The sequence below is a fragment of the Podarcis pityusensis genome, assembly GCF_964106645.2.
Source record: "Podarcis pityusensis genome assembly, chromosome: 13".
Taxonomy (NCBI): Eukaryota; Metazoa; Chordata; class Lepidosauria; order Squamata; family Lacertidae; genus Podarcis; species Podarcis pityusensis.
The window spans coordinates 13183471-13210613 of NC_138038.1; the positions used below are offsets into that span (position 1 = coordinate 13183471).

General features: G+C 45.4%; 2 protein-coding genes across 2 annotated transcripts in view; both read right to left on the reverse strand.

Moving 5' to 3' along the window:
* ADAM11 (ADAM metallopeptidase domain 11) overlaps window positions 1-3321 on the reverse strand; it is a gene marked incomplete at its 3' end in the record, with an annotated part of 84394 nt that extends 81073 nt beyond the window's left edge. The window contains exon 1 of the mRNA XM_080976669.1: window positions 2862-3321. The remainder of the gene's footprint in view (window positions 1-2861) is intronic.
* Window positions 3322-4127: 806 nt separating this feature from the next.
* On the reverse strand, window positions 4128-26333 carry DBF4B (DBF4B-CDC7 kinase regulatory subunit; the record flags this gene model as incomplete). The annotated part of the gene is made up of 14 exons (XM_080979119.1): window positions 26224-26333; window positions 25530-25637; window positions 23172-23341; window positions 21839-22012; window positions 19006-19056; window positions 16432-16501; window positions 13425-13477; window positions 12280-12316; window positions 10446-10491; window positions 9993-10100; window positions 8111-8231; window positions 6440-6561; window positions 4972-5446; window positions 4128-4211 (listed from the first exon to the last, which is right to left on the reverse strand). The coding sequence occupies exons 2-14, from the start codon at window positions 25564-25566 to the stop codon at window positions 4128-4130; spliced, it is 1548 nt and encodes a 515-aa protein (XP_080835245.1). The 5' UTR covers window positions 25567-25637; window positions 26224-26333.
* Between the last annotated feature and the right edge of the window lie 810 nt (window positions 26334-27143).

Genomic DNA, 27143 nt, shown 5'->3' on the forward strand with positions numbered 1-27143 from the left:
TTCTACCTTCTGATCGAATTCTACGTTCACCTGAATAGGTTCAGGAAGTCCGGCAGTGAACTGAAATCATTATCTTCATCAATTTATTAATTGCCTTCTAAGCAACCGCCACAAGGCTATGTACACTAAAAAATATTTTTAAACAGTTAGCAACACAAAAACAGCAATTACATTTAAAATTAAAAAGATGCAAATCAGACACTTGTGGTTAAGACCCATTTATCCAGGTTGGAACATCTGTTGGAACAAAAATGTATTCAGGTGGTTCCAGAAAGTGCAGATAGTGGGGGTCTGTTGTATCTCCCAGGGAATCCTGTTCCACGGAACAGGGGCAGCCACACTGAAAGCCCTGCTCTGAGTTATTGCAGAGCAGGCTTCTGAGATCTTTGGAACTTGCAGGAGAAACTCTCCCACAACAATCCACTGAGTGTATAAGGGATAAGACTGTCTCTCGATTAATAGCACAAATCAAATGTTGCTAAATTGAATGCACAATACAAAGTTCCTTCTCCAACCTCCTATGGTAGTACTTAAATTTCTTAAGTGGTGAGATTTACGGTTTATTAGGCGTACCCTCTCCTGTGCAATCCAAACAGGGTAGGGGCAGTCTGTTGGTACTCTGTGGTAAAGAGGGAAAGGTAATTTGCACATGCTCAGAGACACAAATGTATAACTGTAGGATGGAACATTTGGTGTAATCTGTATTCTGGGCACTATGGGGACTAACATGTTCCATTAATTAAGGGATGTTGTTGTTGTTTAGTCGTTTAGTCGTGTCCGACTCTTCGTGAACCCATGGACCAGAGCACACCGGGCACTCCTGTCTTCCGCTGCCTCCCGCAGTTTGGTCAAACTCATGCTGGTAGGTTCAAGAACACTGTCCAACCATCTTGTCCTCTGTCGTCCCCTTCTCCTTGTGCCCTCAATCTTTCCCAACATCAGAGTCTTTTCCAGGGAGTCTTCTCTTCTCATAAGGTGGCCAAAGTATTGGAACCTCAGCTTCACGATCTGTCCTTCCAGTGAGCACTCAGGGCTGATTTCCATAAGAATGAATCAGTTTGATCTTCTTGCAGTCCATGGGACTCTCAAGAGTCTCCTCCAGCACCATAATTCAAAAGCATCAATTCTTCGGCGATCAGCCTTCTTTATGGTCCAGCTCTCACTTCCATACATCACTACTGGGAAAAGGGATAGTTCATTCTTAATGATGTAATGGAGTGGGAACACAGGCTGCAGCTCTGAAACTTTTTCCAGAGAATAAATGTCAGCAGGTACAGCACCTGAGCTCAGGGTGGTAAACATGAGTGCAAAGCACCTCACTTTATAGTGCGCCATCAAGTAGTCTAGGCTCAGATAGTGGCTGGCCCAGTGAAACTCATGGCTTATCATATCTTTCCAGCCAGAGTCCAAACTTGCTAACTCCTCAGTCACCTTTTGCCAGTTTACTAGTCTCTGACTATTAGCTGCATTGCAGGGGGTTGGACTAAATGATCCTTGGGATCCCTTCCAACTCTACTCTTCTACAAGTCACCACATGTGACTGGTTTGTTTCATTACGATAGAAGTTGCGGCAGGCCCATTTCTAAAAAGTGCAGGGCATTTAAAGTGCAAAGGTTCTGTCTAAGAATGGCTTTTATAAGACTTCCATTTTTGCTGCAAGTGTACAGAAGAAGAAGAAGAAGAGTTTGGACTTGATATCCCGCCTTTCACTCCCCTTCAGGAGTCTCAAAGCGGCTAACATTCTCCTTTCCCTTCCTCCCCCACAACAAACACTCTGTGAGGTGAGTGGGGCTGAGAGACTTCAGAGAAGTGTGACTGGCCCAAGGTCACCCAGCAGCTGCATGTGGAGGAGCGGAGATGCGAACCCGGTTCCCCAGATTACAAGACTACCGCTCTTAACCACTACACCACACTGGCTCTCGTGTGCAATATGACATGTGAGAAACCACAACATGATTGTGTGTTTATTAAGAGTTTGTTGATAACTTTTCCTATAGCATGCAGTACATCCAAACTTACTCCCCCAACACCCACCCAAGTCTCCCCACTGGCCCAAACATAACCCATCTCCACTTCCCCAAAGAAACAAAAATTAGAATGGAAAATTTAAAATATTCTTATTAATCTTTGGTTGGCATCCATCTGCCTCGGGAGACAATAGAGGAGTGCACCTTTGGGAGTGAAGTCAATTTGTATATCAGAAATACTGGTTTGTATGACATCTCTCTCCTTGGTGCTGCATACAGTTCTATGAATCCATCCCAAATCTGTTTGAAGCCCCCATCTCTCAGAGAACCTTTTCGTGAGCAGCCAGCAGCAGCGGATCATACATCCAACCCTTCCATCTTTGGTGTCATCCTAGATTTCCAGTGCCTCAAGATTATTCTTTTAGGTTGTCAGCATGGCTTTGCTAAACCACCCCCTCACATGGTCCCCATTTATCTGATAAGTAGGCCAACTATCAGTAATCTCTGAAGTGCTATCCAAAACTAAAATTCATTCTAGTCTCAACTTCTTTCCAAAAAGAGGCAACAACAGGGCGCCGTGAAAACAAAGTAAATGACTTCACTCTGATTTTATACCACCAGCTCTCATCTGTTTGGATCCCGAAGGCTTAGACCATGTGGGTGTCCAATAAGCCCTGTGGATTAACTTTAAGGGAAGAGCCAATGTGGAAAAGTTGATATTGCATACACAGGCCTGTAAAACACCGCCTGAAATTTATTGTTGAGCTCTGCATTCCCCCGAAATCTGATTTCCTTTCTAAATTAGGGATTAGCTTGTTGTGCATCACAGAATACAAGCGTTCGCTGGATCTCCGGTGGATCCACTGCATTAAGCACAATTGGGTCAAATGTTACCTCAGCTTTATACTCATGTTGTACGTTCTGCCGTGACACTGCTGCTGAAAGGATACATTTCTCCTGTAATGATTTAAACATGTATTTTTTTGGTCAAAATCTGTGAGCAGGGTGAAATATTAATTTCCACCCATGAGGCTTTTACTCTGTTCAACCTGCATACATAGCATAACAGTTATCTCTAATTACAGGAGGTAAGATACGGAGTGGGGAAAGCAGAGCGTTCAATTCTGAGGCGAGCACAATTTAAGGGAGACCTCTACAAAAGCTGGGCCGCGTTATAGCATTTTTGACATTCGGGTATCAGTATGCCCGCCACAAAAGTTGCCAGGTGTTACATGGGGTTGGGCAGTTGATCGGTTTTGAGCCGCAAGATGGTTTTGTGACAGAAATGTTAGTGGAAAAATGATTGACAACAGGGGAGTGAACAGAGTGACTGGAGGAGTGTGGCAGTTGGGAAATGAGTTTGCGATTCTGAGGGAGAGAGAGGTGGGGGGAGGGGCAAAGAGAAATGCGACAAAGGAAAACTTAAAGTATATATTTAAAAGTTAGGATAGCTATTGTGACATTTAAGATGTTGTTGTGTGAGGTCAGGAAATGACAACTTTTAAGAACTCTGTATATAAAGATGACTGGCTTAGAATGTTTCTTTTCTTCATCATGCATCTGTTTAACGGTCTCTGCTCTGATCTGAGAGGATCCCAAAGCAAATATAGATCCACCCACATATCTGATGTAGATGCGCTCAAGTAATAATATAAAGGGAGAGGCGAACTAATCTCTTTTGAGTCAATAGGTGGAAATGGCAGATACTTTGAGGGAAACCTTGACTCAGTGGAGCGAAAGACAGCTTTTTGCAAGGGATCCTGGGAAGTCACCATTTTGTGGGGTCTTGAAGCGGGAGATCTTAATTCCTATATATTAATATTGCAAGAGTAGAATCACAATTTAACAGCAATGTGGGATTCAAGGGCGCAAGATATTCATAAAGAGAAGCAGAAAGTTGGGAGTGTCATGGAATTGTAATCTTTTGCCCAATGTGGGGCTCAAACCCACGACACTGAGACTGAAGAGTCTTATGGTCTACCAATGGAGCTATGCTCTCCATGAATTCGAAAGCTGGATATAGAGGAATGAGTGAATTTTGATAACCAGGACCTTACAGGAAAATGACACGGAACAAGTGCAGTCAAATGTTTGCTTTTGTTTATTTCGGTTCAAAGGGGATGCAGAGCAGAAAAAAAGCCACATTAAGAAGCACGCAAATCAAAGAGAACTTGTAAGGTTGCAGTTATGAATCCTGACTCCGTAGGATACTGGAGGAGAAAGGAAGACTTGGCGGTAGCCCGCCTGCAAGAGGAGTGAAGGAGAAAGAAGCTCAGAGATGGAAAGAGGCAGAGCAAAGAGAGGGCATAGGAAACAGAGATGGAGGAGGATGCAGAGCAGAGGAAGCAGGCCTCTGGAAGTGAAGCCTAGCTTATCCAGTTTTCCACACAAGCTCCAACTGCAGTTGAGTCCCCTCCATCTCCACACGGCTGTTCCTGTAACCCTAGTCCTCCTTGCAGCCTGAGATTGGCTGTTTTCTGTAGGAGCGCAGAACAGAGATGGGATTCATAGTTGCTGCCTTACACAGGCTGACGCAGGTCCCTAGCAGTGCAGCATCCATCAAGCTCTTGAAGGGGCGATGGAAGGCAGTTTATCCCATTCTGACATGGAAGGAGGGCTCTTTGCCTCAGGAGAAAGACTAGTCAGTGGGCAGAGAGGAGCAGAGAGGCCATGGCTAGGGCCTAGGCCCAGTTGCTGAGGTAACACACCAAGCTAGTTCAGATATATCCATGAAAGACAAGCAGTGCTGGTCCACAGAGCCCAGCAGCGTGGGGGCTATGTGCTTGCCCATGGGGAAGCCAGAAATGCTTCTTGATTCAATACTAGGGCTGGGAAAGTCCCAAGAAATGCATGCGTCCTTCCCTTGATAGGGAGAAAGAGCAGCCACCTCGCCCTGGCCCAGCTGCCGCACTGCGTCTTGGAGGCAGCCGGTGTCTATAGCAAGAGGCTCAGAAGACAGACTGTCCCAAGTTAAGTGTGAGGGGCCAAGGTTGCTGAATGGTACCGCAGAGAAGCCGAGGGGTCTGGAAGCCATCTGATTCGGAGGGCATCCTGCCGTGCCAGCCTTCTCATCCGGCAACCTGTTGTTTGAGGGATGCTTGGATAAGGCTCGCTTCTTTCTTGCCTGCCCGTGCAGGCTGCCGGAGAGCTTGCGTTTCCGAGAGAGCGCAGCAGGCTGAACTAAGAGCCCCCTCTCTGGGGGGACGGCACCGTGGTCGGCCTCAGCGGAGGCTGCAGCCTCTGAGCAAGTACTGGCAACCAGTCTGCCCGCTTTGTGATGCTCGGATGCTGACCCCAGGGATCCAAATGGCACTGGGGTGAGGAGCATCTCTAGGGGTAGCTCTGCAAGATGGAGAAAGTCTTGGTCCTGGAGCAAGTGAGCTGAAGCCTCTGGGTTGACAGTCTGTCCTCCAGCAAACATGCAATAGTCCTCCAAACGAAATTCAGAATAGTCACCACTACAGGCACTGGGAGGCATCCTAAGAGGAAGAGAATATAAAGTTAGCAAATGATATAAATATAGCACATTTGGGCCCCAGGTGTCAATATTTTTTGTACCTTTTAAAAAATAAATCATTATTTTAGTGTTCCCAAACCAATTATCTGCTTCTGTTCAGTTCTTCTTCTGGAAGTTTTAATTTTATCATATTACACAAAGAACAATGTCATTGGACTGCTTTAGAGAGACTAAACGAAATAAAATGGCCCCACCGTGGGTTTTATTCTTCAGTCAGAAGCATGACCATAAGACAGATATTCTTCTATATTTTTCAGCCACCTAGACAAACTTTTGTCACAAGCAATGAAGGGAATAATAGAATTAAAGAACTGGAAGGGACCCCAAGTGTCATTTAGTCCAACCCCCTGCAATACAGAAATCTCAGTTAAAGCATCCATGACAAATGGCCATCCAGCCTCTGCTTAAGAGCCCTCCATTTTCCGAAGGAGTCTGTTCCATTGTTGAACAGCTCTTACTGTCAGAAAGTTCTTCCTGATGTTTAGTCAGAATCTCCTTCCATGTGACAGCCCTTGAGATACTTGAAGATGGCTATCATATCTCCTTTCTGTCTCCTCTTTACCAGGCTTAACATACCCAATTTCCTAAACCATCCCGCAAAAGGCTCTAGGTGTGGTCTGACCAAGACAGAAGAGAGCAAGACTATTACTCCCCTTGATTAGTATTTTTGGCTGCTGCATCACACTGTTGATTCATGTTAAACTTGTGGTCTAGTAAGACCTGTAAATCCCTTTTACATGTACTACTGGCAATCCAGGATTATGCTGCATGAAGAAGTGCTTCCTTCTGTCCATCCTGAACGTCCTGCCAAGTCAGTTTCTACAACTGTAGATCAGAATCCCTGAATATAGCCACAATACTCATCAGATTTATGCAGTGATTCCTGAGTCCTTCAAAAAGAGCTGGATACTTATAACTCTTCACCCCCTCCAAAACCCGTGAGTTAAACTTTCACCTCAGTGGTGGAGAGGAGGAAGAAACCACGAAGTCGTTGGTCAGTTGAGAGAGGATGCTGTCCACGAGAGTGTAGTGGGACGGATCCAGCGCAAATTCTTTATGCCGTTGACTTTGAAGGTGCTGCAAAAGGCAAAACGGCTGCATCAGAGGCAATGGGGGAGGTCTGAAGATGGGAAGGAAATGAAAGATTCTGTACCAGCAAACCTCTTTATTTAAGCATCCAGACAAAATAAATCAGTGAGGAATTGCCTTGTTTAGGAGCTGGGAAGACTGATACGACCTCAGGAGCTTACACACCAAAGAAAAGAATAGAACTGCCAGGGGAGAGGGAGTAATACTAAATCAGTGCCCAACTGAATATGTTTGTGCCAATATTTAAGAAACTGGACCAATTTGGGGGTTTGCATTCTGCACAACAGAAAACCACTGGTCTCCAAGGAAGTTACCAGACTTTTAATTCTCAGGAGGGCTAAACAGAGGCATGAGGACTTGTCCCTCCTCCCAGTCTATTCAGCACTGAATGCATTTATTCTTCAGTGACATCTGCACTACCAGGCCTGGGAGACATTAGTACCCAGAGCTGTGCATATGCTGGGATTCTGTAAGAGCACAGAATGCAACACTATCACAGAACGTATCTTCCTGAAAAGCTCAGCTTCTTTAAAAACACAAGCAGATTTATCCCTTATGCTGCAAAGATGAGCCTGTTAGTACATGGCTAATGGTGCTGGTGTCTCCAAAGCCAGACAGTTGGCTGAATGAGAGCTGGGTCTGAAATTCCAATGGGAACCTTTTGCAGATCTTCAAAGTGGTCACGTGTGTGTGTGTGTGTAAAGGGATGGGGGGAAATTGTGAAATTTTTTGGAGTGGCAAAGAGCTTTACCTGAAAAATGGCACAAGCAACAAAGGCTTTCTATTTCCTTTATAAAAATGGAATTCTGTTTCAGCCCACCTCCATATACAGTGGTACCTCGGGTTGCAGATGCTTCAGGTTACAGACACTTCAGGTTACAGACTCCACTAACCCAAAAATAATACCTTGAGATGAGAACATAAATTGCGTGGCGACGTGGTGGCAGCGGGAGGCCCCATTAGCTAAAGTGGTACCTCAGGTTAAGAACAGTTTCAGGTTAAGAAAGGACCTCTAGAACGAATTAAGTTCTTAACCCAAGGTACCACTGTACAATTCACCTGGAACAACACTATGCTGTGATGCAAGGCCACTCAGAGGTGTCACTGCAGGGCAGATGTGGCCACCAGCTGTTTTGAGGATTTTGGGGGTAAATCCATTCTTCTGGTAAAGCTCTTCACCACTGAAAATTTAATATTCCCCTCATGCCTCCTCCCAAAATTGCATAAATCACCCAAATGCTGCCATGGCCTGCAAATAGGTTTACCAAAAGAGCAGGGAACATTTTCAGCACAGCACTAGGCTGAACATGATATAAATTGGTATAGGAAAAGGCTTTAGTACCCTGCCTAGCTTAGACCTAGTACTACAATGGAGCAGAGGTTATGTCCTCCAAGGCCGAAGCTGCAAAGCCTGCTGTAGCTTTAGTACATGCAGTTCAGAATGTAGGTAGTTGTCCCAGGACTGGGCAGACACTGGTATAAGTGGACTTGTTCTCCTTCAGAGGAAGCCCAGGTCTGGGGTAAGGGACTTTCTTACCATCTGCAACTCTGCAAAGACTTCTTCACAACATTCACAGTAGCCTTTCTGTGGTTTGGGCATGATACAGCAGGCCGAAGGAGGGAAGAGTTCATTGGGTGACCGTTTGCTTTCAGGTGCTCTGCAGAAAGGACAAAACAAACGTATTCAGGACATTCCATTCCCCTGCTGCACAAACCCAGTGTCCTACTTTGTTCCCCCCGCCTTCAGATTTGTCGACACAATTTAAAACTTTTATAATCTCCTCAGCACTTGGGGGTCCCATCCAGGACTACCTTTGTTTTCTGAACTTCAGGCCTGCCCAACAATATTTTTGTGGCTTCCCTTTCTACACCTGAGGCAAAAATAGCTGGTGCTATGGGCAGGATTCCAGTTTCTTTACCTGGTTTCCCCACCACACAGGCAGATTTGATTTGTCCTGTACAGTGGTACCTCTGGTTAAGTACTTAATTCGTTCCGGAGGTCCGTTCTTAACCTGAAACTGTTCTTAACCTGAAGCACCACTTTAGCTAATGGGGGCCTCCTGCTGCTGCTGCGCCACCGAAGCCCGATTTCTGTTCTTACCCTGAAGCAAAGTTCTTTTTTTTTTTAAGAATAATTTTTTATTAACCGACCAATCACATCAAATCAAATCAAATTACATAAATTCCAAATTACACAGCCGAATTTTAAATTTTTGTTGGGGGTACCCATATTTCAAGTTCCGAAGGGATCCAATCAACTTCTTGCTTCTTACTGCTGTTTTAATGTCCACAAATCTAACCTTATGATGTTCACAGTACTATCCAGTCCTTTCTTATTATTTTTCCACATCTCTTGTTATTTTCATATATTTTTCCTTTCTCTTTGTGACCTCTGATAGTCTCCGCAAGCTGGTTAGAACAGTTTGTAATCCTGCGTGGATATTATTTCTTTTATCCAGTAGCCATATCCAGACGTTTTCCATATAACATCACTTCCATACATCAAAACAGTCTTAGCGTCATTAATCTTCACCAATCTGCCTCCTTTCTCAAAACCTCTGAGGAGATTCACTAGGAATGCAGTCTGAAAACAAATCCGTTCTTCCTCCCGGCTATAAATCCTTTGGCAAGATGGCGACTCTTATTAATTGCTGTGCCATTCCCAAAAGCTCTTATTGCTTCTCGGTCTCCATAAAGCATACTTTTGGTTAAAGTTTATCTCCACACAGACCTTAATCATCCTGCTTGGGTCAGTTCAACCGACGGTTCTAATGAGGAGGGGTTCTTGTAAATCACATAGAAGGAAAGTAAAAAAGGTCCGTCCCCCCATTCAGCCCCGTTGTCAACATACCCCGCCTTTGGTGTATCTTCATTGTAAAATATTCCTGTTTCTCCAGCCCGTTGTCTTCTTTCGCAGAGGTCACTTAAATTAGCAGACTTCACTCCCCTTCTTCACTTGAAATATGTGCATTTGCTTCTTTTGTAATTAATTATTCCAAATTGCTGCAACTAGTGCGCGATCAGAGACAGCGTCCAGGAGAGCCGAGGTCCACATGGGGGCATTCTGCCTAGGGTCCTCACCCCCTTCTTTCGAATTAGGGGGTGATTTATGGGCACAGCAGGCAAGGGCAGTGTTCCCCATTTCCTTGGGGCAACAAGGGAGGCTGCCTACTCCCATAACACCCACATTACCCCGTGTGGGTGGGAGAGATGGTATTGTCGGCCATCTTCCAATGCGCCCCCTAGTGGCCCCCCTGAAGAAAAGTTCTTAACCTGAAGCACTATTTCTGGGTTAGCGGAGTGTGTAACCTAAAGCATATGTAAACCGAGGTACCACTGTATATTTATTAGAAGAGCTTCCTAAGTTTTCCTCCTACGCCATTAGCTACCTTACCCACCCATCCCCCACAAACACTTACTTTGAGCTGGAAGAGGTTCGTGGGGGTTGAAATGGGCTATGTCTTCTCAGCGGCCGGAAATACAGTTGGGGGAAATTCTTGAATTGTTGAAAGAATGGCCTGAGTTGCCTAGACAGAGCGAAAAAACTCTCAGTAAGTACTTGGGAATGAACAAGAATGGCCCTTGGGAAGGCAGCATGTACAGAGAGCCACCTACAGGATCTTCATGGAGGGATAGCTGGGAATCATGCCAAGATGGGAGACATCATTACCCATTTTATTCCCACGGACCTCTCAATGGGTTTACCAGAGAAACCCGTACCCTGCATTATGTGGGAAAGATTGAAGAGTTTCTACATCAGAGGCCAGGGAAGGGGAGCTGGACTGCTTCGACAGAGCCAGGTGACACCAAGCTTCCAGTCTTCGAGAAATTAATAGGCCGGGGAGAGTCCCGTGACTCTCCATGACTCTTACCTGCTCTCATCTTCAATTTTCAGGAATGGAGCTTTCAGCCTTACCACTAAGAAAGAAACATGAGAAGAAGAAAAGCAACTGTTGGCAGCTCTCGTTATTAAAATATCAGAGGAAAGATAGATACAGCCACCAGCATCCCAGACTTTGGATTAGTGGAAAGGTCACAGGAAGCTAGGTAGCCCGGACATCTCTCTTTAAAAAGCTAAGCATCAAGTCATTACAGATTTGAGGAAGTCGGGGGGGGGAGGGAGGAGGATTGCAGTTAAGCAGCCAACTCTGGGGGGAAACAGCTGAGCAAGCTGTTGCAGGTGACTGTTACTTAAACACTGTGTAACAAGGCGATTATTATATTAAAACAACAGCCTGCCTCATGGGCAGGCACCGTGCCAGCACCATGCCAACGCTGCATTGTTAGCAAGTGGGAGACAGTCCAGAACTGGCAGCCACAATAGCACATCTCCAGGGAACAGGAGATGTGGCTGGACCTTGTCGCCGGCACAAAGGAAGCCCATCAGCAGTTTTAAATACCAAGGGAACACTGGAGATTTCGCTGGAAGGGGGGGAAGATGCGACAGAGAGAGCAAATAATGTACAGTAAGCTGTATATTTTTGGGACTCATTTTATGCTTGTGATTGGAAATTGTTTTAAATTGTTTTTAGTATTGTGTTTTAATTGTTGTAACCATCCTGGGACCTTAAGAGTGAAGGGCGGATAGATAATAACAACAACAACAACATCACCATGGCATACAAAGCATATGCTAAAATGTACACAAGAAAAATAAATAAGTTAGCACAGTGGTTTTCAACCAGTGTTCCGTGGCACCCTGGGGTGCCTTGAATGATGGTCAGGGGTGCTGCGGGCAACACTGGCCTCTGTCCCTCTTTCTTTCCCTCCCATCTCTGATGCCCTCTTGCATCTCTGCCTCCCAAAGGCTAGCCTAGTTGTTTGTTGCAGCAAACCTGGCTACAAGCTCCGCAGGCAAATGGTGCCTCTGGGGCTGGTCAGGGGGTGCCGGTTGCCAGAAGCTGAAGTGGCCTCAGAGTAAGCAAGCAAGCAGGCAAGGCAGTCCAGCCAGCCAGTCCCTGCTATTGGGAATGGACAGACAAGTCCCAGGCCCCTGTGGGGCAGTGTGAGAAGGCACCTCTCTCTGGGGCAGGGCGGGCAGCTCAGAGACCACGGGCAGCAGCAGTGACTGCCCAGAGGACTCCCAAGGAGAGGGGAGAGGAGGCTGAGGAAACGCCCCACAAGGAAGGGTGTTCGATAAAGAGTGAGAGGCTGCCAAGCTCTGCAGGGAAGAGGTGACATAACTGGGCTCCTGAGACCCACAGGGGTGCCACATAAATAATTTGTTGGTCAAGGGAGCCGTGGACTCAAAAAGGTTGAAAACTTCAGAGTTAGCACAACCCAGTGTAAGGTCCTAGCTCTTTATTATTGCTAGGCTTGGAAACATGCAACACTTGTTTGGAAAAGCAAGATGAAGTGATGGGACTTTAACTGATCTGGACAATGCTGTTTCCTACTCACAGATATGCAACTTTTCTTCCTGTTTCTTGTCTGCAGCCAAATTTTCTCCCTCCAATTCAGAGTTCTGTTTTTTTAACTGTTCAGAATTGGAACTGACTCAAGTCTCTTTATTTTGCATGAAGTGATTTATATACGTTTTCTTGTAGCAAACCTCTCTGGCTTTCTCTCCCCGTCTCATTTAAGCACAGAGTGTACATCACCAAACCGCAATATGAATTTTGGAGTTTATGCAAGGCGATGGGAGGCAGCAGGTGACAACACAGGGCGCCCCCTGGCCTCCAGCAACACTGAAACCTCCATGCTTACCTTCCGAAGGCTGGAACCCAGAAGCAACCAACTTCACCTAACCCAGGGGAAATACACAGTAAGAGATGTCAGGACAATGAATCTGCAGCAAGCATTAAAAAGGCTGACAGAGGCAGGCAAAAAAAAACCTAAATGCACACGGCAGCAGGTCTTCAAGGTTTCTGGCAGCTGGTCCCAGCAGCACTGACCGCCAGTGCATGTAGCAGATGGTGTCCCACCCATTCTCCCAGTGCCAATGGTCAGGGAACATGCTTGTTCACATGGCAGTTTATGTAACACCAGAGCATATGAAAGTGGGTTATGCTGGTGTGCTCTAGAACTAGAAACCACAACCCCTGGAAGAGGTGGACCTCTGTAGTCTCCCCAAACCCAGGTTCAAATTCTCAGTCTTCTACCCCACAGTTACATTGTGCTTTTGAGAACCTGTTTGCATAATATGAAACGATCTCCTAAGAATTGGCAAATGCCTGGAAAACAGCCTCAAAAGTCTTCTAGCTAAATCTCTCCTGCTCTGGGGTGCGACAAAAACCGAGTCCGTTTGTGGGAAGCCAATAGGGCCACAATCATTTCAGTCGTGCGGGCACCTAACCTTCCAGACAAATGGTGTCAATCAGCCACAGAAAGAAAGGCCATGATTTATCCTGCCCTTCCTGCTGTAGGGCAGGATTTACCACATCTTAAGCATGGCATTTCCTGGGCCTGTTACGATCCTGAGGGACGTGGGTGGCACTGTGGGTTAAACCACAAAGCCTAGGACTTGCCAATCAGAAGGTCGGCGGTTCAAATCCCCATGACGGGGTGAGCTCCCGTTGCTCGGTCCCTGCTCCTGCCAACCTAGCAGTTCGAAAGCACGTCAAAGTGCAAGTAGATAAATAGGTACCACTCCGGCGGGAAGGTAAACGGCGTTTCCGTGCGCTGCTCTGGTTCGCCAGAAGTGGCTTAGTCATGCTGGCCACATGACCTGGAAGCTGTACGCCGGCTCCCTCGGCCAATAAAGCGAGATGAGCGCCGCAACCCCAGAGTCGGTCATGGCTGGACCTAATGGTCAGGGGTCCCTTTACCTTTTAAGCATGGTATTTCCCGGGCCTGTTACGATCCTGAAATCATAAAAGCTACACAAAAATGTACCTCTTAACATTACCAACCTTTGCCGTGGAAGGGTGCTTCTTAGACAACAATCGTATGTAGGACAGCATTTCTGAGGAGGAAGGGCCATTAAGGAGAACAACATTGTATTCTACCCCCTAGAAAAAGATAAGAGTAGAGGAACAGGAGCACAACCTAACTCTGGCAGTATATACATTGCTGGCTTAAAACTCAGGAAGGCGTTTCTCAATTCAGATCATATCTGGGTTGGGAAAGAACGCATCAACACATTGTGTTTCAAAAGAAACAACAGGGAGCTATTGATTATAGCTAAAATCATTTGTACACTGCTTCTCAAGCCAGTGGTGGGCTAGTACTGCATGTGGAATAAATGGGAGTGTGGACACAACCTCACAGTTTCAACACTTGGATGGGGGAGAAGAGAGAAGGAGGGGGAAAGAGGCCACACCCAGTTATCAAACCAACTTTGAGCACTTGTTAGGTCACCAACTTTTAAGCAGCTGCTGCAGCTGTGCCCTGAACAGCAGCCTGATCAGCAGACAGTAGCAAGTGATCACACTTATCTTCACACCGTGGAAAAAGCTAACTTAAAATTTACCTACTGATTTCTGCAGATCAAGCACAGGAACAGGGTTGATCAGCCGACAATTTAAGTAAGCTGTGTCAGAAACTAATTGACAGAGGGATTAGAATGAGGCATAAAGGAGAGATGGGGCCCCACAATTAAGGTAATGTTTGTCTAATGTTTGCATGAACCAACAAGCGCTCAGGTTGAGGAACAAGCCTTCTTTTCTCCCACCCCAGCTTTTTCATATGCTCGCTGCTGAAGCAGTACTGATGCCACAAAGAACTCTGCAACATCTCAACAGGTTTATCCTGCAGGACACCTGCTAAATATGTTTAACAATTCTGAAACTGAATGAGCAAGACAGAACATGTGCATTAAAAAAAAAAATGCACACATTGTACAGAAGCAAAGCTTTTTGTATAGCGAATCACATAAATTACCTGGTAGCACTTGCTTATGTCATTCCAGCCTCCCTGGTAAGGAAGAGGCTGGAACTACATCAGTCTTTTGGTCCAATTAAGGCTATGGTTGCCAACTGACAGAAAAGAGGCCCACCCCGCTGCATATAGCAGCAGACTGACTCACAAAAATACAACTCAGCAAATGAGGCATTTCAGTGGAGAAGAATGTCTGTTGATCAATCTGCTGAGCCACGGGAGTCAGAGCTAGTAATACTGTCAGCAATCCTAATCAAGACCCATGCAGAAGAGAGTGAGGGAAAATCTCCCCGGCAACCACCCCATACCAATGAAAAGCTCTTCCATCCATTGCTCTGGCCTGCCACCTTCCGGCAAGGAAAAAGCATTGCGCTATTTCATGCAGAAAAGAGGTTTGCCTCTATAATGCGGTGTTATCGATTGAAATCAAGGTGATTTAAATCACTCTGGGAAAAAGACCAATTTAAATCATTGATTTACATCAGGTTTCCCATTTTGAAATCCATCATTTTCTGAGCAAGCATGCACTCTTAACTAGTTGCTCTAATAACTGGAGCATATTGGTCTGCATCTAAATAGAGCCTATATGTAGCACAGGAAAATGCCTTATATTGGCCCACCTAGCCAAGTAGTTTACTCTGGCTGGCAGTAGCTTTATGGGGTCCAACACAGAGAACTTGCCCATCACCAGATCCCTGATCCTTTAAACCAGAGATTGAACCTGGAATCTTCTGTGTGCTAAGCACACTTTCTGCCAGAGCTAAAATCCCTACCCTAAACCTCAAAGTACGGTAAGTTGAAAGTAGAATTCAAATCCTTTGGCGTTGCAACCCATATTTTAGGATAAAATAGGTTTAGATAGGTAAAGGACCCCTGACCATTAGGACCAGTCGTGGCCGACTCTGGGGTTGCGGCGCTCATCTTGCTTTACTGGCCGAGGGAGCCGGCGTACAGCTTCCGGGTCATGCAGCCAGCATGACTAAGCCGCTTCTGGCGAACCAGAGCAGTGCACGGAAACGCCATTTACCTTCCCGCCGGAGCAGTACCTATTTATCTACTTGCACTTTTGACGTGCTTTCAAACTGCTAGGTTGGCAGGAACAGATACCGAGCAACGGGAGCTCACCCCATTGCAGGGATTCAAACCACCAACCTTCTGATCAGCAAGGCCAAGGCTCTGTGGTTTAACCCACAGCGCCACCCGCGTCCCTTTTAGGTTTAGATCTATCGAGATAAAATATAAATACAAGTTTTCATGAAGATTAAAAAAAGGTTTGCTGATTCATGCAAAAAACAGAATCGAAAGGATTTATGCCTGAATGTATGCAAAATGGACACAGACTAAAATAGACACATCTATCCCTAGCTCTGTCTCTCATCATTTTATACCCTCCATGCACTCCAGAATCTGCCCCATGTTCTCTTATTTACCTATTATACAGGATGATGTCTAGTACTGAGCTGTGAGATCCAGGTTTGTATCCCTGCTCAATTACAAAGCTCACTTGGTACCTTCAGACAAGCACCTTCTTTAGCCCAACCTGCCTCCCAGACTGCAGCATCAGACAAAGGCAGCATCAGACAACCCACCCTAACCCTCTATAGCAGGACAGGAAATTTTATATTAAGATTTAACAGGACCTTGGGGTGGGAGAAACTTTCAAGTTGCTTGGAAGAAAGAAGCACACAAATTGTGTATTCCAACCATACAGGATCCTTTTAGGGAATCCTGGGAACTGTTAATTTTTTAATTTTTATTTTTGTGGGGGCGGTAGCAAGATTTCTGCTAGGTTGGGGACATACACAGGGGGAAAACCATACCCTTTAATTCAAGATGCAAAAAGAAACCCACAAAACCTCAGCTCACAGAAGTTGCCTCTCTTAGGTAGGGAGCCCTGGTGGGAATCAAGGAGCCACGCTGGTAAAATATTTGGGAGAGTTCTTCCTTCACTGTCAGACTAGGTGCTTCTTTTGCAAGACATGATTTATCTTTGCAAAGCCATCTGAATGGACACCCCACTCCAGATTAGAAAAAGGATACCATCTATGTGTATAATCTGTACCCCCCAGGATCGCGAAGTGGCAAGGATGCTGTTGCCACAGGTGCTATCCTGAAAGAAAGAAAGAAAAACAGAGAATGTATATAGCAATTACTAATCAGAGCGCCTATAACAAATCAGGTGGGGCAGAGAGAATACTTTTCACGAAACAGGTGTAGGACCAAGGTAACTCACCGACTCAAAGGTTGTCTTGCCAGTACTCTGCTGTCTCAGGAAGGCCAACCCCCAGCTTTCTCATGGAGCAACAGACTACCACTAATAGTGACTGGTGTTTGTCTGGCATACAAGCGCATACCACCTATATTATCTTTGACAATAACCCTGAGAGCTTTCTGTCTCCCCTGCAGCACATGAAACTTACCTGCTTGGTGGCCATATTTCTGTAGTGTGTCTGCTCTCTGGATTGCATGGGGGAGACCTAGATTATTAATGTATCTATTTGTTTTGTCTGTCACCCGACACAAGGCAACTTACCATCACATTTGAAAATGTACGAAATCGTTAAAAACAACCACAATTAAAACCTAAACACTCTAATAAATACATGATAGAGAGGAAACATCTGCTTCCAAGGGGGAGGGGGTATTATTAGCAACCCAACCCAACACTAGCCTTGACTCACCTGGGTGAAATTTCATTGAAAGCCAGGATGAAAATTAAAGCCTGAACCTGGCACCCAAAAGATGTCAGTGTTGGTGCCAAGTGAGTCTCATTTTGAGAGCATTTCACAGGTGAGGGGTGGGGGGGAACCTCTCTCTGTACTGTCATCTTTCAAGCCTCTCTCAGAAGAGGCACAAGGAAAATGGCCCCAGATGACCCTCATAAGGTCCTGGTATAATCTTGCCAGGAGAAGCAGTCAATCAGGTATTGTAGTTCTGGGCTGTATAAATCTTTATAGGTTAAAAGTAGCACCTTGAATTGGTCCCCAAAACCTATAGATAGGAAGTGCAGTTGTGCCAATACTAGTGTTAGTCCCCTGGGTAATCTGGTGGCTGCATTGACACCAGCTAGCCCTATGTCCATCGCAGTAATCCAATCAAGAGGATACTGGGAAATAGATCACCACAGCCAGGCCATCCCTGCCCAGGTATGGGTACAGCTGGACCACCAACCAAAGCTGGGGGAAGACACTCTGTGCCATTGAGGCCACCTATGTCTATTACATTAACCGGTCTCAGTCAGGGTTAAAGCTCCGTTTTGAGACAGAGGGAGTACAACTCTGTTGCTTTTGCTTTGATCTCTCAGGGGCTTTTGATACCATTGGCCACGGTGTCCTGAAAGACTGCCTGCCCCTGTGCAGTCCTATAAGACCACTTAGATCTGGGGAAATTCCACTCATGGGACTGCACCCTAAAAAACATTATTGTATTTTTGTTCTAATGGATATTGTTTTTATATTGCACATAGATTAGAGATTTTTTTACATCTGAATCAGGAGATGCAGTGACTGTTCTGAACCGGTGCCTGGATGTAATGGAGAGCTGGATGAGGGCCAGGAAACTAAGACTGAATTCTGGTAAGAAGGCGAATGTGCAAGGAAGTGATTCCCAGGCACAACAGATTACCAGTTCTGGACAGGATTGCACTCCCTCTGGAGGAACAGGTACGTGCTTTGGGGGTGCTTCCAGAACCATTTTTGTCGCTGGAAGGCTAGGCAGTCTTTCTGGTGAGGAGCACCTATTACCAACTTAGGTTGGTTTGCCAGTTACACCCTTACTTGGACAAGGATAGCTTGGCCACTGTGATTCATGCATTGGTAACCTCACAACTGAACTATAGTGAGGCATGCATTGAGACTGGACTAGATGGTACAGAATGTTGCAGCAAGGGTGCTAACTAGAGTACCTGGACTCACAGATACTTTACCTGTAAGGAGGGAGCTACAGCAGTGGCTGATTAGCTACCAAGCCATGTTCAAGGTCACACAAAAGCCCCAATGATCTTGGGACCAGGTTACCTGAAAGACCATCTGCCCCTGTACAGACCTGTTAAGATCGTTTGGATCATCTGGGGAAATTTTACTTGAGGCCCTGCACCCATCACCTAAAACTGGGCATTAGCTGCTGCTGCCCCCATCCTTTGGAATATCGTTCCCTCTCTACATCATCCATAAGTTGCTTCAAAAGACCTATTTTTGCCCAGGTTCTCTATGACTCATAAAAAAAATAATTCTGTTTTTTTATGATACTGTTTTATGTAAGAGATTTTAAATATTAAGCAGTTTTTAAAATGCTTATAAATAAATGAATAAAGCAACAGAAGAGGACCCTAGAGAATCCTCAGTGCCACAAACCTGATCCTTCCGGGGTGGTGCAGCCTCATTTAGAACAGGCTGAACTCCACTCATCTGGTCAGAGGAACCACCCACTAACTAACAGCATCTTAGTCTTGTCTGGGCTGAGCTTCGGCTCACCGAATTATTGTTCAGTTTAAATGTAAGCAGGGGCTTGAGCTAGGTTACCTATTGGTTGCATTTCAACTCTGCTGTTTCATCCACAACTGTGACCCATCACCCCACCCCAAGGATGAACAAAGTGATTGGTAGGGTTGCTCACCTGACCCCTGATGGCTTTATGCAAGAGCTTTTTCCCACGACTGATCAGGTTCTGCATAAAGAGTTGGGGAGGGTGTGGGTAAGAATGGGGAGGGGAAAGAATTGGGACAAAGGAAAGAGCAGGTTAAAACAAATGGAGAAATCAGATTTCACAGGTCTTGGCAATGGGCTTTATCTGTTTCTATTCATCACTTCTTCATAAGCATTAGGCATTAGCATTAGGCTTATTTGTGCGCTCTTAGTCCAGTTTAACAGTGGGACACGGGTGGCGCTGTGGGTTAAACCACGGAGCCTAGGACTTGCCGATCAGAAGGTTGGCGGTTCGAATCCGCGCGACGGGGTGAGCTCCTGTTGCTCAGTCCCAGCTCCTGCCAACCTAGCAGTTCAAAAGCACGCCAGTGCAAGTAGATAAATAGGTACCGCTCCGGTGGGAAGGTAAACAGCGTTTCCGTGCGCTGCTCAGGTTCGCCAGAAGCGGCTTAGTCATGCTGGCCACATGACCCAGAAGCTGTACGCCGGCTCCCTCGGCCAATAAAGCGAGATGAGCGCCGCAACCCCAGAGTCAGTCATGACTGGACCTAATGGTCAGGGGTCCCTTTACCTTTTTAGTTCAGTTTAACGGGTTTTGGGGCATCACAGCTGGACTTCTTAAAATCAGAAGTGGGAAGGGACGGTTGGACAGATACATACATACATACATACATACATACGTACATACATACGGGGAGCAGGAGCAGCTATGGCCAGGAATGAAAAAAGAAAAACAAAACTTATGTCAAGGTCAGCAAATGGAATGCCCATCCAGATCTCCTCTTCTTAGAAAAGACGTAAGTGACAGTAAGCACTCGAAAACCTGGTTTGGTTGAAGTGAGATTTTTTTTTTATGGTAAAATGGGGCTTGGCTGTCTGATGCTTGAAACCCTGTCCCACCAGAAGGGTGTTTTGCATCCAAGGCAACGGAAGACCACATTTTTTTAAATAAAAAATTGCTTTTTTTAAAAGCAGCTGCAGCCATTCTTCCTAGCTAGCCCAAACACTGGAAGAAAATGTTTATCTGTCTGATAAAACCTCTGCAGCTTATTAGGACTAAAGAGGCTCGTGCACATTTTTCTTCTTTTTAGCCTAAACAATAAAGTTGGGGGAGGGCAGGAACCTCTGCACTGCTAAGTAAAACTGCTTTTGGGCAGTGGAGAGAGATAAAAAGGCTGAGCTAGACATGACAATTGTGTAAATTGGAACTAGCATGCACTTTGCTGTTTTTGCTATATAGCCTAAATAACATCAGGTCTGCAAAAAAAAATCAAGAACAAAATCTCCCCATTGGCGACAGTGATGGGTGATAAACATGGGCTTCCACCCTGATGTAAATAAAAGTAGGGGGGGATTTTTGCTGGTACCGTGGCAGAAGGGAAAGGGCTTAACTCTACTTCTGGGTCATTGCAGGCCTATCTGTGGTTGTTTACAAAAAGATGCCCGCTTGTTTCATTCATGCTATTAACATCACATCTGATTTGGTCCAAAGATGGGTCAGTGTCCTGCCTCAAACAGAACCAGAGCCAGAGAACCCCTTCCCTTCGTTCATTCTTGGTCTCCAGCATTAAAAAAAGAAAAGAAAAAGGTACTGGGAAACATGGAACAAGTGAAGTCCCCCCCCCCCCATGAACTAATCCATCTTTTAAAAATGTCAGTTGAAAACATGCTTCAAAGCCCAGAGGTTTTCTTTAAGAATTCAGAGCAAACAAAAAAAAAGGTTGCATTGGCAAGGTTGATATTTAAGTAGCCTAGTAATTCTCATACTGAGCGCAGGGGCTGCTAGCATGCCACAAAAAGGAAGTTAATTTTTAGGGCAGTATTCAATGCACTTGTCCCATCAGCACAAGGACTTTTGTCCAGGCAATGGGATTTCTCCTCCCTCTCTTCCTGTCCACCACTGTGGTGTACAGTCATACCTTGGAAGTTGAACAGAATCCATTCCGGAAGTCCATTTGACTTCCAAAACATTCGAAAACCAAATCACAGCTTCTGATTGGCTGCAGGAAGTTCGGGTTCCAAAAGAACATTTGCAAACCGGAACAATGGTTTCCGGCTTTGTGGCGTTCGGGAGCCAAAATGTCCAAGTTCCAGGGCGTTTGGGATCCAAGGTATGACTGTAAGTGCTAGAGTGTTGAACTTGGACACTGAAGATCAGGGTTCTTAGCCCCACTCAGCCATGGACCAGTCACACTCAGCCTAACCTACCGTATTCTTTGCTCTATAAGACACACTTTCCCCCTCCTAAAAAGTAAGGGGAAATGTGTGTGCGTCTTATGGAGAGAATGCAGGCTGCGCAGCTATTGCTGAAGCCAGAAGAGCAAGAGGGATCGGTGCGTAGCGATCCCTCTTCCTCTTCTGGCTTCAGGGATAGCCATGCAAAGCCTCTTGAGTGCAGCGGGAGCGCTCCTGCCTCTTTGCTCAAGAGGCTTTGCGTTGCTTTCTTGTTTCTTGTTTTCCTCCTCTAAAAACTAGGTGCATCTTATGGTCGGGTGTGTCTTATGGCGCGAAAAATACGGTACTTCACAGCGTTGTTGTGAAGATAATATGGGGAAAGGGGAAGCGGTCTGTATGCCAACTCTGAGTTCCTTGAAGAAAAGATGAGATATAGATACAATAACAAACAAACTTGTTCTGGGTTTCCCCCCAGCTCTCCAGATTTGAGGAGAGCACTGGTGGGGGGGGGGGGAGTTCTATTGCGAAAAAATACATAAAACTCCTAGTCCCCCAACCTACCCCGCCTAGTCCCACCCCGCCTAGTCCCAAAGTCCTAGTCCCCCAACCCACCCCGCCGCATCTCTTACAGTGTCTATTGGCTTGTGCGAGGGACCCCTTTGGAGCTCTGCAGAAGGCCGGGATCCAGCTTGAGCATCCTTCAACGCAGAACTACTTTGCTTTTCCATCCACCTCTCCCGCCTGGCCTCTTGGCTACTGGAGACAACGCAAGTCACTTCTTTGCTCAGAAAACTTTCAACAACCTGGAGCCAGAAACAAACAGGAAGACAGTTTCACAGCTGATCATTAATCTTGACTGATTAATGGTGGACATTTCTTGCTTGGAATGAATCACGACAGCTGCACACATACACCATACATTCAAAGCACTTTCCCCAGAAGAATCCTGAAAATGATGGATTGTTAAGGGTGATGAAATTTGTAGCTCCATGAGGAGTAACTACAATTCCCAGGATTCTTTGGGGGAAGCCTATGGTGCGTGTGTGCTGCCAATCCTGCTAACAAACAATCCTAAATTGGGGAGGTTGACGGAAGACCAACAGTATGAAGGCTACATACACGTTATACCTTTAAAGCCCTGCAAAGAGTTCTGGGCACTGTAGTTTGTTAAGGGTTGCTGGAACTGGAACTCTGTGAAGGGTGAACTACAGCACCCAGAATTATTTGAGGGAAATAAGGTGCTTCAAACGTGCTTTAAAGGCACATCATGTGTATGTAGGTGAAATTATCTGAGCCTGTCTTGTTCACACACATCATGCAATATTCACACAATGCCAAGTGGATTTCCTCAGCAAGCTATAACCAGTGCAACCAACCAATCCTTCCAGTTCATTATTATTATTTTTTTAATCTGACTGGTAATTTGGAACAGTTGACAATTTTGCGGAAATGTCTTTCCTGTTCTGCTTCCAAAACTGCAGCGCCTTCAGGAAAAGATGACAGAATGCAAGGAAAAACTCGGTACGTCCCAGTTTCCCCTGCGGTTAAGTTGCAAGAGGGTGGCCAATAGTACTGAACTTTGAAAAGACCATGCACATCTCTTGACTGAGCCAAGAGTAAGCTAGCACGTTTAAACTGATGACTGGAATACACTAAATACCGCCCCACCTACCCATTTCTGATCTAACTGTGCTACAGTGCTGAACTGGCACAAAGAAAAATGTTGGGACTCCTGCCTGTGTGGAAGCCACACCTGCTTCCCTGGAGACATTGCACTTCCTGGTGCAATGGGCAAACTCTGTCCACTCACGGATGAGGGACACTCATTCTGCATATGCTCAGAGGCATTCTAGATGGAGTCCTCCCTGTCAAATTGGTTCTAGTTACAATTATGCCTGACTGAACTGTAACATTGGCTTTCCTAACGGAGACCAGTAAGAGAAACAACCCCACTGTACTCACCCCACCCAGTTGCTTCACACTCTCTGCCAGAAACTCCAGATTCTTGCCCCTGGGGAGGTCCAGGTAGAAAGATTTCCCAACCAAAGGACGGCTTCTGGCTGAACGGGCAGCCTCCTCTCGTTTCCTTGTCGCTTTCAACTGGCTTTTCTGGGCGCGGCCATCTAGACTGGCTGGAAAGTAATGAGGGATGTTGTCCAATCACATTGCTTTCTTCTCTGTTTTCCTCTGCCAGCTATTTCTGTTTGCCACACCAAGGGCTAGTGTGGTGTAGTGGTTGCAGCAGGGATAGTCAACACGGTGCCCTCCAGTTCTTGCACACTACGATACCCATCACCCCTGACCATTAGCAATGCTGGCTGGGGCTGATGGGAGTTGTAGTCAACAACTTCTGGAAGGCACCGCAGTGGTTACCCCAGGAGATCTGGGTTCGAATCCCCACTCAGCTAAGAAGCTCACTTGGTGACCTTGAGCTAGATACTGTCTCTCTGTCTAACCTACCTCACAGGATTGCTGTGAGGATAAAATGGGACGAGAACAGTGTATACTACCTTGAACCCTTTGGAAAAAAGGTAGGGTATAAATGCAATAATTAATAAATAAATAGAATGTTGTAAATTGATGTGACCTTGCCCCTATGTTAAACATTTGTGAGATCGATGGTGTTCTATATATTGCATCTTTGCTGTTTATAATAAAGGTTTATTGTAATCATTCAGAGTGAGTTGGTTTCATTATTGGGTTGAAGCCAGAGAAAGTTACAGGGCAACCCTACATATGTCTGCTCAGAAGTGTGTATACTACATGGACGCTCGGGTTGCGAACGTGATCCGTGCGGGAGGCACGTTTGCAACCCGCAGCGCCACATCTGCGCACGCGCAGGTTGTAATTTGGCACTTCTGCGCATGTGCTGAAACCCGGAAGTAACCCGTTCCGGTACTTACGGGTTCGGCATGGTGCGCAACCTGAAAACATGCAACCTGGAGTGTCTGTAACCTGAGGTATTTGTACAATGTACAAATTGCAGCTTTAAGCCATCCTTTAAGCTACAATGCTATGCACACTTATCCGGGTATAAGCCCAACTGAACACTGTAAGGTTTACTTCTGAGTAAAATGCACAGGATTGCAGTGTTAGTCCCTTTGAAACCAATGGGACTTCAGCTGTGCCCACCGATTTCACTGGGACTAAAGCACCCTTCCTCTGCATCAAAACCATAACTTGCCAATATTCTGTTAGTAGATATTATTTCACCATCTATTGAATTTTACATTACCTGATTTAAAACACTACTCATGAGGACTTATTTACATTGGACTGAATTGTTACTGATTTATGTTGTACATTATTTCATCACTTCTATGGGTTGTAAATTGCCTTGAGTACAGCAGTGCGGAAAAGCAGGTAATGAATTAAAAATGAAATGTGAAAGGAACTCCTTATCCTTTCTTTCTCTTTTAAAGCCTTAAAATGGTTTGGGTCCAAGTTATTTGAAGGCCCAAGAGCACTTTGAGTGCAATGTCTGATATCAACACAAAACCAAGTCCTCAGTGTTATCAGCCCAATCGTGTGGATTACTGTCCCAACAGAGATTCAGCAGGTGTATTCTGTATTAATCTTTACTCTCTTTTTTGGGAAAACTTTTATGCTGCCAGGTTTTTGTAGTCAATTTAAAAAATCATTTTTGTTACAGTCAGTTGGTGATCTGTCGTTTTGGTTTCTATTGTATATATATTTGTTATATGCCATACTTAATTTTTTTAATAAATTGTTGTATGTAAGTACAGTATTTTTATAAACGAACAGGTGGAAGTCCTGCTTGTCACCAAGGGCAATTAAATTGGCATATAGAAAGGGGAGAACATTTTCCAGAGTAGCCCCAAGGCTCTGGAACTCTTTATCAACTGGGCTCTTGGAAAGATCCGAGAACTCAACTATTCTTGCCGAGTTTCTTGCCTTGACAATTTTTGGAAATAAAAGAAATTGCTGCGTTTTCCTGCTGCTGTTGATTTTGATTATATTGGACTTTAATTTCATCTGTCTGTTTTATTATGTATTGGCTTGTCAATCTTTTTTATTTGTGATTGCATTAGGCTGCTTTTATGGATGCCACTTTGAGAGAGCTTTTGCTTTTAAAGGCAGCATAGAAGCATTTTAAATAAAAATAAATCCACAGTTATCTATGCTGGCTAGGGGACTCTGCCTCATCTAGAGATTGTGTGTTGTTTTCAGCTTTTATTCAGAGCAGACTCACCAAAGTTAAGGGACCCAAGTTTGCCATAGCCATTCATTTCAGTGGGTCTACTCTGAGTAAAAGTTAGAAAGAGAGCTGAATATAACCCCATGGGTGCATTCACTCACCGAGATTTTGCCAATGCCGAAGCGTCCAGTCAGCCATTTTAGCAGAGAAAGCTGGGATGGGCTAGGCCAGCAGAATCCTCAGCATAAAAAAACAATCACTTCAGAAGGCTAAAATAAAAGGAAAATAAAGTTATCAGCCTTGAAGTTGTCACTTTCTAAGGACATTTGCTGAAGCTCCAAGAATATTTAAAACAAAGAGGTCCCAAGAGCACAGATAAAAGTTCTGCTATACTGCAGACCAGAAAACCTTCTCATATTAAAGCAGTCAAATGCACTAACCCTGTAACAGGCCCTTAAAGAGAGAATAACTGCACCCCAAGCATGCCTCAGCCAACTCACAGCTTTCTTCTCCTCCAAATTCACATGACAAAAACTGCTTTTTTTTACAATGACCCGCATGTTTCAGGACCCCCCCCCCCGCGCACCCGCCCTTGCAGGCACGTTGTCCATTTAAGAAAATAAATGAGGAGCACGCAGAGTAACTGGGGAATCATAATTCTTGCATTCACTGGGGAACACCATGCAAAATCACAGCGGGACCCATTAACATAGCGAAGGCTATTTAGCAATAATGTGTGAACAAACACGTTCACGAGACCAAAAACATGCAATTGAGTAAAAGGCATTAAGCAGATCCCATCAGTGGGATGGGATCCTCAGCCAGCATTCCTTAAAAACCGAACCTTTTACTTACATGCAAAACTTTCATCCGCCCATGAATTTAAGACCTTGTTTTCCCGAAACTGCCAATGAACCAAGTTTAAATTTCCTGCCAATAGCTATAGTTGTTAAAGAGTTTGTGAGCTACGGCGGCCGGGAAGGGCAAAACTGAGGGGAGAGGGAGGGGCTTAAGAGGGGGAGGCTTACATAGGAATGCAATTCGGATCGCGTTATGATGCAATTCAGATGCAATTCGGATCGCGTTATGCATTGGGAAACGGAACAAGAGCGCGGTTTCAAGTGAAAGGCGACGGAGAGGTTCACTCAACACCACCTCTCTGCCTCTGATTTCCTTGTTATTCATGGTTACTTCATAAAACAGGCTACATATCCTATGCTGCAGCTATGCTCTCCCACCCACTAACTGGGAACTCAATGGATCTATTGGTTATGAGGCTGAAAGTCAGCTGCTTCGGGCTCTGTTAAAAAACCATGGGCTCACATGGCACAAGGGTGGGGTGCTGATGTATCCTGATTTACATGAACCAGTCCTCTTTTGAAAGGACTGTCCACTTGAAGCCATGGGTGTAGCCAAGGGAGGGCAGGAGGGGCAGCTGCCCCCATATATATATCAGCAACAGGAGGCCCCATTAGCTAAAGTGGTACCTCAGGTTAAGAACAGTTTCAGGTTAAGAACGGACCTCCAGAACGAATTAAGTTCTTAACCTGAGGTACCACTGTGTGTGTGCGTGTATATATATATATACACACATACATATATGTAAAGGTACCCCTGACCATTAGGTCCAGTCACAGACGACACTGCGGTTGCACGCTCATCTCGCTCTATAGGCCAAGGGAGCCGGCGTTTGTCCACAGACAGATTCTGGGTCATGTGGCGAGCTCTGGCGAACCAGAGCAGCGTATGGAAATGCCGTTTACCTTCCCGCCGGA